General features: G+C 39.2%; 1 protein-coding gene across 1 annotated transcript in view; it reads left to right on the forward strand.

Moving 5' to 3' along the window:
- ets1 (v-ets avian erythroblastosis virus E26 oncogene homolog 1) overlaps positions 1-15,045 on the forward strand; it is a 51,748-nt gene that overhangs the window by 2,734 nt on the left and 33,969 nt on the right. The window contains 2 exon segments of the mRNA XM_082182211.1: positions 1-85; positions 9,204-9,345. The exon segment at positions 1-85 is cut by the window's left edge and continues 14 nt beyond it. Coding sequence (XP_082038337.1) covers positions 1-85; positions 9,204-9,345 — 227 coding nt within the window.

Consider the following 15,045-nt stretch of genomic DNA (forward strand, 5'->3'; position numbering starts at 1 on the left):
AGCTCCAGCTCGTAGAATGAGTTACTACTTGGATCCAGTTTCCTCCTGTCAGGCTCTTCACCCGCCTGACTGTCTGGGTGTAATGGTAAGACCCCTCAACCTTTCTCCATAAATCACCCCTGTTTGGCCTGAGCTGCCCACCACACCAGCCATGTGTAAGAAGCAAGTGAACACACACCTCTGTTTGAAGGATTGCTTGACTCTGCGTTACAGCAAACATAAACCCAGAATCTGTTTGCATGATTCAGTTCCAGTTAATCGAATGTATCAAGTCATCAGAATTTGTGGCATAGTGTTGGTTAATACAGACATTCATTTCCACTCGTTCCTCTTTTTCTTTAGTTTATAGTGATGCACTTACAACGGAAGTGAAAGGGGGCAATTCACACGCATTAAGATACTTCAATAGTATGGCCACAATAAATTAACTCAATGACTTATTTTTGGATAAAATGACGAGCAATTTTAAACCTTGAAACTGTAGAAAATATAATAAGTAAACAAATATAATTTAAATAGTTTTACTGCTCAAATAATACATTTAGTAAGTATTAATTTAATTTTCAAGGACTGTTTCTCTTCAGTTATCCTCTTTCCTTTGTTCTAGTTTTCCCGCCACTACCAGTTGTCATGGATACTCATTTAACAAGCACACCTGTTTGTAATTAAGTTCGTCACCTTGTGTATTTAAGTTCCTCTTTTCCTCACAGTCATGTTTCATTTGTGATCGTTGTTATTGCATGAGTTGTCTTTATGTTAATAAATCAAATTATATTTAAGTCGACTTCGCAGAGTTAGGGTACGTTTACACAACAATGACATGCTTAAAACAGAGAAGCTTTTTTTTTCTTCTTTTTTTTTCGCGTACAGACGACACCATTGTCAAAACGATCCCCATTCACATGGATCCACGAAAAAGACTAAAAACTCTGAATTCTGCTGCCAGGCCATTAGATGGCGATTGAAACACTATAGAGATCTTCAGAGATTCGTGTTTTTGTTGTTTACACGGAAACCGTTTTCAAAAGTTTGCGTTTTCAGGCACCCAAAACGCCATTATCGTGCAAACGAAAGGCCAAAAGGCATAACATTTTTTACATTTTTAGTTGAAAACGGTGTCGTGTAAACATCCCCTTAGTGTAGCCTATGTGTAGGTATTAATTAAATCATCCAAAAATTGGCACCATTCACTTCCATTTTAACTGCATATTTGTAATCTTGATTTTTGTTTGTTGAAAAAGAGGGACGGATAATTTTTTTGGGTGTAATCAATGCCACAAATGCTGTCGATTGAGCTTAAAGTGTATTGAAAATCCCTTTACATGTTCATTTTCAATTAAATCAAAAAGCTAATTTAAAGCATATCTTTTATTTTATGCATTATGTCACTAGAGTAATATTCTAGCCCGTCACTTCACGTTTCTTGCATCCATGGCTTTCATATGCATTTACCAGAGCAGATGCTAAAGCAGCAGACAGGTGAACAGCAAAGGTGTTAAATGAATGTGAACCCAGGGGTGACACCAAATCTGCCCCTGAACGCTGAACATTGTTTGAACACAGACCGCTGCGTGTGGCTCGAGCGCTACGGGCTTTTCTCGATGACAACATTTAAATAAATGCACAATACACAAGGTGCAAGAAGAATTAGTATGGGAATGCTTAAAGGGAAAAACATTTACCTCCCTTTAACCCCCATCCACCCCGTCTAGGGGTCAGTGGGGTCAAGGTAGTTTGTTGGGCGCTTGTAAAAAGGGAACATTTTAACAGTCCTGGCGAGGAGTCAGACGGGGCATATTGGGATTCTGCGCAGGTGAGTGCAGAATCAAAGGTGTCTAATAAAGATTCAGGGAGGACATTCAGCCATCAGTATGCACAGACAGGGCTGTTAGTCTTTGAGCCGGAAAGGGTCGCATGCTAATCCACAGCGACTCAGCGTTCAGCTAATCTGCTCAGGTGGCCTCGTGGCTTTTGAAATCGAGACGCTTGTCTCCCTCTGTGGTCAAAGGCTATGCGGAGGGGGCTTCCCTCCCGGTTCATTCATTTACATGCGGCGAAGAAGAAAAGACATTCTCTGATCTCCTCTCCCCTCTGAACATCCCCTCCACCCCTCTCTCGCTCATGAAGAACCTGAGGAAGACAGACACATATTGTTTGTGTCATTAGCACTACAGTCTAAAAGAACAAGATTGCCTGGCGTTACCGTTTCTGCTGAAGTGTCTGTTAACACGACACACTTAATTTGTCTTGAGGGTCGTACAAGAGCATTCTATAAAAATCCACTTCATCACGAAATCCACTCTTCAGTTCAGACGTGTCACATTTGCATTCAGGTTATTTGGGTTGCAAAGCACATTGTACAAATAATGAGTTACCTCTGGGATTGTGAACTGCATCCAAAAAGCGTGCAAAAATCAATCAATCAATCAATAAATAATAATAATACAAATCGGATATAAATAGTGTTTCTGTCACTTGCATGTGCATTCTTTCACTGAAACGGATGGAACACATTATACTAAAATCAATATACATCAATGCTGCCACACCACTACTGCATCTATAGTGCAAAACTACGGTGGCCGAGAGAGCTCAACGCGCTGCAACTGAAGAAAACACATGCAAATAGAAAAACACCCGCAAATTAAGAAAACAACTTCATCAGTTTCACAACACATGTGTGCTCCAAATACTCACAACACAACCAAATACAGAAAAGCGCTGCAAAAGTTCACAACACAAACAAATCAGAAACGCGCTGCAAATAGGACAGAACACAACGGAAATGTTTCCAGGGAAGCCAATAAGTGACGGACCCGACTGGGACGTGCTTACGGAGCTGTCTACTTTAATTTAATTTAATTTATTATTTTATTTTTGTTGCAAAACATACAGAGATTACACGTTTATGACATGCAACTTTGTATACAATATACAAAATGTATTTATAATATGTTCAATGTCATAAGAATACTAATCAGAACAGAACAATGAGCTGAAGACTAAAATAAATTAAAGAAAAAAGATAGAGAAAAAGAACATGAGGGAAAGATATTAATATATACATCAGTTACATTGTACACATTCATGTTATGTTAAAATAAGTTTCCTAAGAAATGTTAGAATGAAGGGTCCAAAAATATGAGATGGCGCTGTGTTGTCATGGGAACATCCCAGGTGAAAATAATGAGGCAATTACATTGTCTTTCGTTGCTCCCTTCATCAAGTCCGTTCCAAACGGCTACATAATGGCACACAAGTGCCCCGCTCCCTCCAAAGTGCCCACTTCAAGGGCTCTGCCGTCTGCCCTTTTAAGGGAGTAACGTTAGGGCATAGGTAATGGTCACGAGCAATAAAAAACGTCCCAGTCGGGTCCGTCACTTATTGGGTTCCCCGGAAACATTTCCGTTGTGTTCTGTCCTATTTGCAGCGCGTTTCTGATTTGTTTGTGTTGTGAACTTTTGCAGCGCGTTTCTGTATTTGGTTGTGTTGTGAGTATTTGGAGCACACATGTGTTGTGAAACTGATGAAGATGTTTTCTTAATTTTGCGGGTGTTTTTCTATTTGCATGTGTTTTCTTCAGTTGCAGCGCGTTGAGCTCTCTCGGCCACCGTACAAAACAGACAGAACAACCACTGGAGTCCGGTTCCGATTCAATTCCGATTCAAATGAGTCAGTTCTTTTAAGTCTGAATGAAGTTCCTTTCTCACACCAACACCGTAGTATAATAGGCTATTCCAACAGAGTTTCCAGCACTACTGCATCTACAGCGTGAAACAGACAGCACAACCCTTGCAGTCCGATTTTCAAATGAATCTTATGAGGTTCTTCTTATTAGTGAGGCATATGACGCTTCCCCGCCATTGACAGAAATTTCCGGCAATCCGTGTTTTCACTGTTATACGGTAGGGGGCGCTATTACACATCTTCAGAAAGAGTACTGAATCTCTGGATCAAAAAACAGGCGAAGAAGAAGCAGAAACAAGTGATAGAAGATTGCTTACGAACATGTAAAATAACACGACCATCAAACATTAAAGCAGCACTCAGTAGCTTCGGGATTTCTTCGTTGTATTCTCGCTTTTTGCTCGCAGGTTTCTCTCTAGAGCTCCCCCCACAGCTTCGGAATAGATATTTGACAACACTGTTGTAAAAACTCGTTGGTGATTCTCAGACACCAGAGGCTAGTAGATCAACGACATCAAAGCAGACGGGACATTCTTTAAAACGTCTTCTTCATTCGGGTTCGGACAGCGTGAGGGAGCGCAATAATGACAGCATTTTAGCAGATTTCTTTTGGCCGTAAAGCAATTGTTTACATCGCGAGACCTGATATCACGCGAGACTTCCTGACGCAGCGGCCGGCGGCCCGCCGGCTCAAAGTTGCAAGTGCGTATTTTCCGCTCACGGGCACCAGGGGGTGTGCGAAACGACCACCATTCAACCCGAAATAAGTAATATAACCATTCCAATGACTCCGAAGCTGTTCAGTTAAGGTAAAAAAAGTTACTTAGTTCACCTTTAAACAGCACAAACAAAATTAAATGTCGACCCGGGAAGAGCTATCGGACTGTGAAGCTTTGGGGGAGTTGATGGACTCAGTCTACTCCATCTGTGTTTTGATCAACATTCTGAATCTTAGTCTTTATTTTCTCTGCGTTTTGTTCAAAATGTTGCTTTTTTTTATGCAACTTAAAAAAAGCAAATGTAGAGGCTCAGTTCTTTCTTTTGATCTATTGCATGTTCAGTAATTCATCCAACAAAATATTCTGGGGGCCATGAAACTTTTGTGAAAATGATCAAACATGCATGCACTTTAGTGACGCATTGGCGCTTTGCCTGTCAGGTAGAAGTGCAGGGCTTCAGTACGGGCTCAGCAAGTGCGCATCGAGGACACATATATACCGCAAAGGAGGCGCAGGCGAACACCCTTTTGAAACTTAAAATGACAAATGGGACATCCAACGGTCTGGCAGACTTCATGATCACGCGTACGCATCGGCCATTGTAAGTCCACGAGGCTGTAAGCGCATATGAAGTGTGTATTTGGGACTGGGCCAAACAGACAGAGCAACCAGTGCAGTCTGATTCAAGAACAAATGACTTTTATGAGTCGGTTCTTTTAAATGAATCGAAAAACGTAAAGCTCAACCACTGTAGTGATTCGTATGAAATGGTTCTTTTAGCGAAATAAAAAACATACAGCACAACCAGTATGACTCTTAAAAGTCAGTTCTTTTTAGTGAATCAAACACGTCCCAACTAACTAAGATCTAAATTAGTGTAGTTACTGGTTGTTTATGTGACAATGTGTCATTAAAGATGCATTTCATGCATTTGGTAGACTTATTCAAAGCGACTTGCATTGTGTGTTTTTTTAAGCTGACTTATGCATTTTATTAGTTTAGTATTGTTAACGCAAAATTATTAGATTGTGTTCATGCTGCCTCTAAAAAAAACGGTGAAAAGTTTTGAGTACCAAACTATTTATGCCAATGAACAGTTAATGGATCTGTAAAATAATCTGAATCATTATGGAATCGGAACCACAATCACCAAATTCTTTCCAATTCCCATCCCTAGTTTTCTCTTTCTACAACTTGCATTATCTTGGCTCCCTGATTTAGCCATGTCAAAGGGGGCAGGGCTGGCATTGCCCTTTGTATCCCTCCTGTTCCTCATAAATCCTCCAGCCGTCCTCCCGGCTTCCTCCGTCTCTCCCTCAACCATCATCTATATCTCTCTCCGCTCTCGACTTCTCGTCTCCAGTCCCCGCGACTCTCAGACACCCAACCATGATCCCCTCCAGCCCCCCGCCAATCCCCCACCGAGCACAGCTCTATAAAGCAGGACTTGGCTGATAACCTCAGTCTTGCCTGAACAGCAGCTTTATCAGATGAGCAGTCAGTCAGGCTGTAGACGCTTCCACTCACTAAACACAGCGCTGGAGACTCAGAGACCAGCGGATTCTGGCACCTCACTCATCTCTCATCTGTTGAAGAGCTTTATAATAGTGGACACACTTTCTCTTTATTCTTGTCTTTACATTCTTCAGTATACAGGAGCACTTTTATGCTTCTCTTATGCTTGAAGATTTAGATATAGTTCACATGAAAATGAACTTATTTTAGGTAAATGTGGACTGGGTTTGTCAAGCTCCAAAAATGACCAGAAAAGCAGCATTAAAGAATCACAGAAGTGGCACGTCTGATTTGTGACTCATCCAAATCTTCAATAGTTTCGTGTGATGAAAAGATTGAAATCTTTGTGGTTATTCATTGAAAATCTTGACGTCATGAAAAGTAGCTGAACGAATCATTCTTTTCTTTCTTTTTACTTTTTTTTTAAAGTTTTTTTTTTTTATCCAGTTCTCAAAACTGGTTCAAATGACTAATTCAAAATTGCGTTAATGATCCGGTCGCTGCATTTAAAAGGACACGATTATTAATGAATATGTCTTAAATGTTGGTCTATCGTATGACTTTAGATGATTTTCAGTATGCTGCAATACTTTTAAAACTCCAGTCTCTTTAACACTTTAATTTAAGGTGATATGGTTACACATTATGCATATTTACAAGTAACTAACCCAGTTAAACTCTGTAACTTACATGTAGTTAATTAATATTACTCAGTACTTTTCTGAGTACAATGTAGCTATGTCACCTTAAAATAAAGTGTTACTTCATTCTCAGATTATTGTGATTTCTTGCACTGAACAAAGTGTAAGATTTGGGGGAAAAAATCACTCATCATTGAGCTTTAAATGACTGGACACATGCTGTATCTTTAAAGTGGTTGTACAATACCCTTTTCACAAGATGTAAAATAAGTCTCTGATGTCCCCAGAGTGTGTATGTGAAGTTTTAGCTCAAAATACCCCACAGATATTTTTATATAGCATGTTAAAATTTTCACTTTTTGAGGGCAAGCAAAAACGCACAGTTTTTGTGTCTGTCCCTTTAAATGCAAATGAGCTGCTGCTCCCGGCACAGAGGGCGGAGCTTCAACAGCTTGTGTCCTTTTACCTCACAGAGACATGCTTATGTGTAGTTATCTTCTAGTGATTGATTAGCATATTCTGTCTTGATAATCTATTAATTGTGTTCCGGGGGCGGGGTTTATGTAAATTTTAGGGTTAGTGATGTCACTAGCCCGTGTAGTCTCTACCAGCCATTTGTTGTAGTCCTTAAAAAACGATTTCTCCCGTTGCTTTGAACTTTGAGCGTCGTAACTTTGCAGATGTTGTTTATGCTCAAACAGCAACATTACACACTAACTAAAGTTAGAAAAGTCAAATCATAATCAACCACCCCTTTAATTGTACAGTTACACACAGATGCTCTAAATGAACTAGCCATGGCATCTGTGGCAGGACACACGTCAAATTACTATTTGCACCGCAACCAGTCATGCTGAACACTTTGGTCTTGATAAATCATATCAAAGAGAGCTCGCAGCTTCTTTGGAATGGAAACCTCTCTTATTTGCAGACAGATAACATTTCAGACAGATAAATCTAGAGCAGGCGTATGCGCTTGCCCTGCATTAATGCTGATTTATTCACCACAAAGATGCTTTAGATATGCTGATACCAGTTAACCTGTTCCTGTACCCAGCAGCTCACAACATGAATCAAAACCCCACTGAAAATGGGACATCGTTTTCGAGTCATGCGTGTGGCTCTAGATTGCATATCAGTTTTCTAAAGCAGAGTGAACAAGAATGCACAAAAGTTATGCTTTGGCCACAAAAACCGCATTGTTTCGTCAATCTTAAACATTCTTTTCAAGAAGTTGACTGAGACTATCAACAACCCAAGGACAATGAGTATTTACTGTACACTCACAATCTTCTACACAATTACATGTGATGGCATGTGCTTTAGGCCAAAGGAAGTTGATTCGACTATTTCAATGGACCTTTATGTTACAAATTGATTTGTATGAGGTATTTTCCCTTAGAATAGTCCGTATTCAGAAAACATCCCGCAGATGAACAACTGTTCGAGGTTGGCTGGATGTTTTAGTGGTTAATACATGAATCAACAATCAGCTTCTCCATGTTTACTGGCTTCTTTATTGGTGTATTAAAGGCCAGAGTTGATCCTTGATCAGCATACTTTCTGTAAAAGAGAAAACATTGATTGATATTTTAGTTTAGACTTATAAATAATCAGCCATTTGTTTTGTTTTGAGTATATCATGAGAAATCAAACTTTCCTCTGAGATAAAAGAGCTCGACGTACTATGAAAACATACAAAATGATAGAAATCTGGTTGACTTTGTTTTAGGAGAATGAAATCATTACAATCTGACTTTAACTGTTGATGCGCCAGCACAGATTGTTACACGCGAAGAGCCTGTTATTGAAGAAAAGGGCGTTTGAAGACGATATTGGAGCTGACAGAAAACCCTACAGTCTACATTTACATATGCAAATGTTTCTTAGAAAGAAGAAAAACTTCACTAACATTATAAGAGGACTTCAGGAAAATCCAAAACTAAACAAAATGTGGTATGACCCCAATAAGGAACCGGTTGACTCAGCAGTTCTCTAGTGCGTCTCTTTCTTTTTGTCTCTTCTTTGAGTGTCTGACTTCCCCTTCTCCTGGCCTGACGTCAGAGTCCCACCGAGATCAAACGAGCCAAAATGCTTCTCAAGTGCTTTGCCTCAACAGAAACCCAATCTGTCTCAGGCCACACAGGGAATTTCATATGTAAAAATCTTTTACTGATCACCGGTGGCAATCGGTCATGAATGAAACCCCTTGAAAGACAAGAGAGCCTTCACTCTCAGAAAATAAAGTACATAATTGTACCTTTAGGGGCTTGTCACTGGGGCTGTACCCTCAAGGGTACAATATTGTACCTTAACCTTTAAAAGAAACGGTACATATATGTACCTTTTAATGCTTTTTAACCCTCAAAAAGGTACATATATGTACCTTGAGGTCCAATAATAAGCCCTATGAGGTACGTTAGTGTAGATTGTACCTTGGGGGACAGAAATGGACTCCTACTGTGCCCCTATTTCTGACACTGTTGACACACAAAAAAAGTAGTTCAATATATATTTCCATCACGATTCTGTGCTTGAATTTCTGCAGAATTAACCGAGCATCTCTGTGGCTTTCCCAGTAAAAATGAGCATCGCAGCTTTATTGTTTGCAGTAGTTTGTGTGTCTGTTTTGTCTCTGCAGAGGACGAGTGGCGGGATGGCAGTCTCTCTGGTCCCACACACACAGTCTCCTGCAGTTTTCCACCCAGCTCCACCCAGACCGCTGTACGGCCATCACATCACCCTGCAGGAGGTGCCCAACGGACCCGAATACTGCCAGAGCGGTGAGAGACCTGCTGGGATGAGTGTGTGCATGCAGGATATAAAGGGGAACAAGGGCAACTCTTACCATATATTTTCTGAAAATTATTAACCAATGATGTTTGGACAGTAATCTTCACATCATTTAATATTTTATACTTTGTGTACGATTTACCTGTCTTGGATTATGAGGTAAACAGTATACAGTACCGGTCAAAAGTTTGTAAATATTTCTATTTTTCAATGTTTTTCAATATTTTGTTACAATATTCACTACCGTTCAAAAGTTTGGGGTCAGTCATTTTTTTATATTTTTTTGAACAATATTAATACTTTTAGTCAGCAAGGATGTGTTCAATTAAAAAAAAAAAAAAAAAAGTAATAGTAAAGATTTATATTGTTAGAAAATATTTTTTTATTTTGAATAAATGCTGTTTTTTTAAAAACATTTGATTCATAAGTGTATCCTGAAAAAAGCATCACAGGTTTCAGAGAAATATTAAGCAGCACAACTGTTTCCAACATTGAAAATAACTGAGTTCAAATCATCATATTACAATGATTTCTGAAGGATCATGTGACACTGAAGACTGGAGTAATGATGCTGAAAATTCAGCTTTGAATCACAGATATAAATTGTATTTTAAATTATATTCAGATATTTTAAATTGTAATAATATTTCACAATATTACTGTTTTTTTCTCTGCGTTTTTGATGAAATAAATTCAGGCTTGATTATAAGAGACTTCTTTCAAAAACATAAAAAATAGTAAGGTTTCCTAACTTTTGACCGGTTCTATGTGTGTGTGTGTGTGTGTATATACAGTATATATATGTTTGTATGTGTGTGTATGTGTTAAATTATATATATATTTTTATTATTATTTAATAATAATTAATAAAACAAATATTTAAATTAATTATTTAAATTATTTAAGATATGAAATATTTAATTTATTTGTATTATTATTATTATTTTATCTTCTTCTGTAATGCACAATTCATCGATCATGTAATTTCCAAATTTAAAAAGAGGTCTTATTATGTACTTGCTCTACTTTTAAAATGACTTTCCTTTTCATCTGACATCACAAATCTCTCTCTATCGGTCCAGTCGATTCCTGATCGATAAAATCACTCCGTCCAACACTTTATCTCGTTGAAAATCCCGTTTCACTGTAAAAGTATATTCATATTTGAGAAGTGAATTGTGCTTTGAGTTTGACGCCGCTGCACGGCTCAGAACGAGGTCAATACACTCTTGACACAATATAAAGTTGAGGACTGTTTGGCGTTGTGTGTGCAACTGTGCAACGTGCATGTGCGCGCAAACACACACTTCAGTTTCTGAGGAGGAGGAAACTGTGAGGCATCTGGTAAAAGCATCTCTTTGGGGGTCAATGTTCCTGTCATCCCCCAGAGAACAATGTTTTCTCTGCCACACTCAGTGTGTGTGTGTGTGTGTGTGTGTGTGACGTTAGATGGGGGAGGTGACTGCATGCTCTGGATTTTTTGTCCTGGACATTTTTTTTTTAATGTTTATTCAAAATGAGTACATTCCTCCCAGTGTTTGACATCAGCCTCCCTGCTTTTTAAAATGCTGGAAAAAGTGGCGACATGCACCATCTGTATGTATGTGTGTGTGTGTGTGTGTGTGTGTGTGTGTGTGTGTGTTGGAGTGGATACAGCAGTGGCACCAACTGTCAGTTGACACCTCCCCAAACGGGACACAAGGCCACAAGGGTGCAAGGGCGCAAGGGCTCAGTCCTTTTCCCAAGCCTCAGGGCCCCTCGGGGAGCGCGAGTGGGATCGGACCGGGTCGGGTTTGATGGGATTTGCTGATGTTTGTTGCTGGAGACACTCACTAAAAGCCTCCAGCTTCGCCTGAGTATGTTGCACCATCATAAACATTGTCAACTGGAAAGAAACGACCTCTTGAACTTTTCCTCGGAGGTGATGCATGTGAGGGCCGAGTGCTGCGAACGCTCTGATGTTCGGTGTTTTATTTAATCCGACGGCCCCAGTGTGTTTAGAGAGTTTTTTAGGAGGCTGAAACATGCCAGCAGAATCCAGAGATGCCGTTTCTCGGTTGTTTCTTTAGTCATGGGCGAGGCACAGTTTAGTCAAGACTAAACCAGCGAACGAGCCTGTGTGAGACGGTAACCTCAAAACACACTCTTGAACTGTCATCCAAGCCACCGCATGCAGAAACCGTTGGACTGCGACAGCTGTTAGTCAGACTGAAACCTCGTCTGGAGCCGTTACTCTAACTTCTTACCTGATACTTTCATCTAAAGTCATCAGACATGCATGAAAACAGTTGGAATAATGCAAACTTTGTTTTTTTTAAAGAAAGAGTTGTTACTTTAATACACTTTGTTTTGGACCATTAAGCGTATATTTAAATACATGACATACAATAGTAATCAGAACTTACATTAAAGTATGTTTTAGTTTCCCAGTCAGTGCATTTGTATGTTTTAACCATTTTTCAAAGTAGTGTTGTCACTTCGATACCAAGTCGGTACTGAGATAAAAAAAAAAAAAATGATGATACCAGCATCGCCCTCGATGAGCGCTGTTGAGCGGATTCTTAAACACCTCTGATTGGTCATTGTGTTCACGCACTTAATATACATGTCTGTGATTGGCTACAATGATCAACGCTTCAGCGGCGCTTGCACAGATTCACTCGGGAGCGTCTATCAGCGGATCCCTAATATATCTGCTGATTGATGGAAAAGACTAGGGGTGTAACGAGACCCTCATGTCACGATTCGATACATATGACGACGATACTGAACTCACGATACGATATTATTGCGATAATCCAAGACACATGATACAAGGTTAACAAAAAATGTACTGTTGATTCAAATGCTAAATTTGGTGCTGAAAAAAACCTGGACTTGGTGCTGAAACCCAAAGCACAGGACAATAGAGACACCAGAATAACAATATTCATGATTCTGAAGCTGAAAATACTGAATTATTTTAGACTAACATGTTTGCTCTCTGTCACTGACTCGATATATTTAAAATAATGTAAGCCACTTTTTACTGGTAACAGACATTTGGCATTATCAGGACCCACAAATATTCCCCAATTGCATTATTATACATTATATTATAACATTATATCGTAGTTTAATGCAGTACTGACACTAAAACTCTGTAAACTTGAATTTCTTCTCACACATACATTTTAATTTTGGGTGAACAATACGATACATATTGCTAAAAATTTTTATTGCGATATATTATGACATGATATATTGTTACACCCCTATCAAAGACGTTTCTTTACAACATGCCTTTGATGAGTTGATAAAGAAATCCTATAAGAAATCGAACGGTTTAATCCAAGACGCGATTATGAGTTTGTAACAACATGAGGTTGAGTAAATGATGACAGAATTTTCATTGTTAGGGGTGAACTATCCCTTTAAATATATAATATTAAAGTATATTATTTCCATTATAAGCACATTATATTTTATACAGAGTATCCTTCGTTTTCACAAGGAAAATCAGTTTGTTATTTTAATACCCTTTTTCTTGGCCTCGCCACACTAAACCGCATTTGAAAACTAGATTAAACTCCAGCAAAACCAGTGATTTGGCCATCATTTGCTGGAATTGCTAAGCATTTAGCAATTTTTTGATGCTGTCACTTCTGTCCTCTCCCATAGAGAACGAATGTCTCCACTTCTTCCACGCTGTGGTCATGCACGGTTATAACCTAATCGGTGCCTGACGTTATGATGTTAAGCGTTACCTCAAAGCTGACAGGCTGTTGTTGGCTTTTTTCATTGCGTAGTTATGTCTGTTTTTCCATAATTTTCATGACAGCAAATATCTAGCAAGACGTGACCAAATGATGTAATTTCCAATAAGAAAACTGACTAAAATTACTTTGACTACATGACGTCATTTTTTTCCTCTGTCATTGTTTTGTACGATCCAATCACATGCACCGACTTATGTTTAGTGAGTCAGTGCCATATTGTTGCATATAAAGTGGAATTTATTGCATGATTGTTGTAACAGCAGTCCGGCCTCTGGTTTCCAGGTGTGCCGTGTAACACACATAGACACGCGCAGACGCACACATGTGTTCAGCGCAGGTGCAGGCAGTTACACCAGACACGAGCTCTAAACGGCTTTTGTGCACTACACATATGGGTCCTGTATGTGGAGGGAGAAAACTTTCTGTTGCACCTCAAGTCCATCGAGAAGGGATTGTTTTTCTGTACTATTTGGTGCTTTAGTAGACTTTATTTAGCATGCAAGCAACCATGTAACACAGAGTAGACTCTTGCTCTGTACAGACCAGATGTGAATGATGCTTGTCAGAGAACACACAGTGTGCTTCCAAAGATAAGATATGCAACCATTATGCAATAACACTTTATTTTGATAGTCCACTTTAGACATTCTACTGACTATAAGTAACTTTGCCCCTAACCTAAGACCTTTATGTGTTTCATAAAATGTATTTTATTTCATATTAGGAAAGAAACAAAGAAAAAGTATTTTATACAAAAAATATATATTTTCATTAAAATTTTTATTTTACTAATTAATTTAGAGTATGCTAAGCTAGTACGCTGAACAGTTAGCTTGCATATAAAAAAAAATCAATTTCACAGCCGATAGCTTCGGACTGAACTCAGAACGAATACGTTTGTTTAACAACCACTTCTCTAATTCAGACTTTGTTGATCAAATTACACTGACACACAGAAAGACCTCTGACACAAATGTACACACATATAAAAACACTTTCTCACAGTTCCATCCATTAAAAGCACATCAGTGTGTGTGTGTGTGTGTGTGTGTGTGTGTGTGTGTGTGTGTGTGTGTGTGTGAGAGAGAGAGAGAGAGAGATAGAGAGAGACATTTGGCCACACTGACAGCTGTGTTGTGCAGCTCTGGCACCTCTGGCTTACATTGTATATGATTTGACAACTGGACATTTGAATTTCGGAAAACACTGCAGAACTGAGATTGAGAAGTGTGTGTGTGTGTGTATGGGTGGGTGTGTTTGTGTGTCTACACGCATTGATGATGTTGTGTGGAAGCACCTTTCAGTGTGTGTGTGTGCGCGCTGAGCCAGTATCTCTGTATATAGATGTGTGTGTTTGGAGGAGAGAGCTGTCTCTGATGAGGGGCACGTCCTCGTGGGCCAAGGCCCATTTTTTCTGGGTTAAAATAAACAGACGACTGGCGGGGGTCTGGGGGTTATGGGAAAGGAGGAAACCGTGATGCTAATCAGTCCTACACACACTTCCCCCAACTGTAAAACAAAACAAGAGAGACCGAGAGAGAGAGAGAGATAGTTTTAGCTATAAGTGCGCATGAGCGAAAGCTTAGGACTACAGCTCCGCTTAGCAAGGTCAAGTGTCGAAACCAACAGAGAACCAGTTCCTCTCCAAATCATTTTATTTCTTCATTATGATTTTCGCAAAGCCGATCCATGTAACATGATGTTACAAAATCAAATGTTTAGGCAACAGTTACACAAGCAGAACATTCAGATTTGCATAATTAAAGGGACAGTTCAGACAAAAATGAACATTTTGTCATAGACTCACCTTCGAGTTGTGTTATCTGTGGAACATAAAGGATTGCAATGTAAAGTTTTAGCGTGTTTTCTATACAGAGAAAGTCAATGGATATTTATTTATGTCTTTAAAATGTAAAAAGCACCATAAGTACC

Source organism: Leuciscus leuciscus, assembly GCF_965113295.1.
Source record: "Leuciscus leuciscus genome assembly, chromosome: 10".
Taxonomy (NCBI): Eukaryota; Metazoa; Chordata; class Actinopteri; order Cypriniformes; family Leuciscidae; genus Leuciscus; species Leuciscus leuciscus.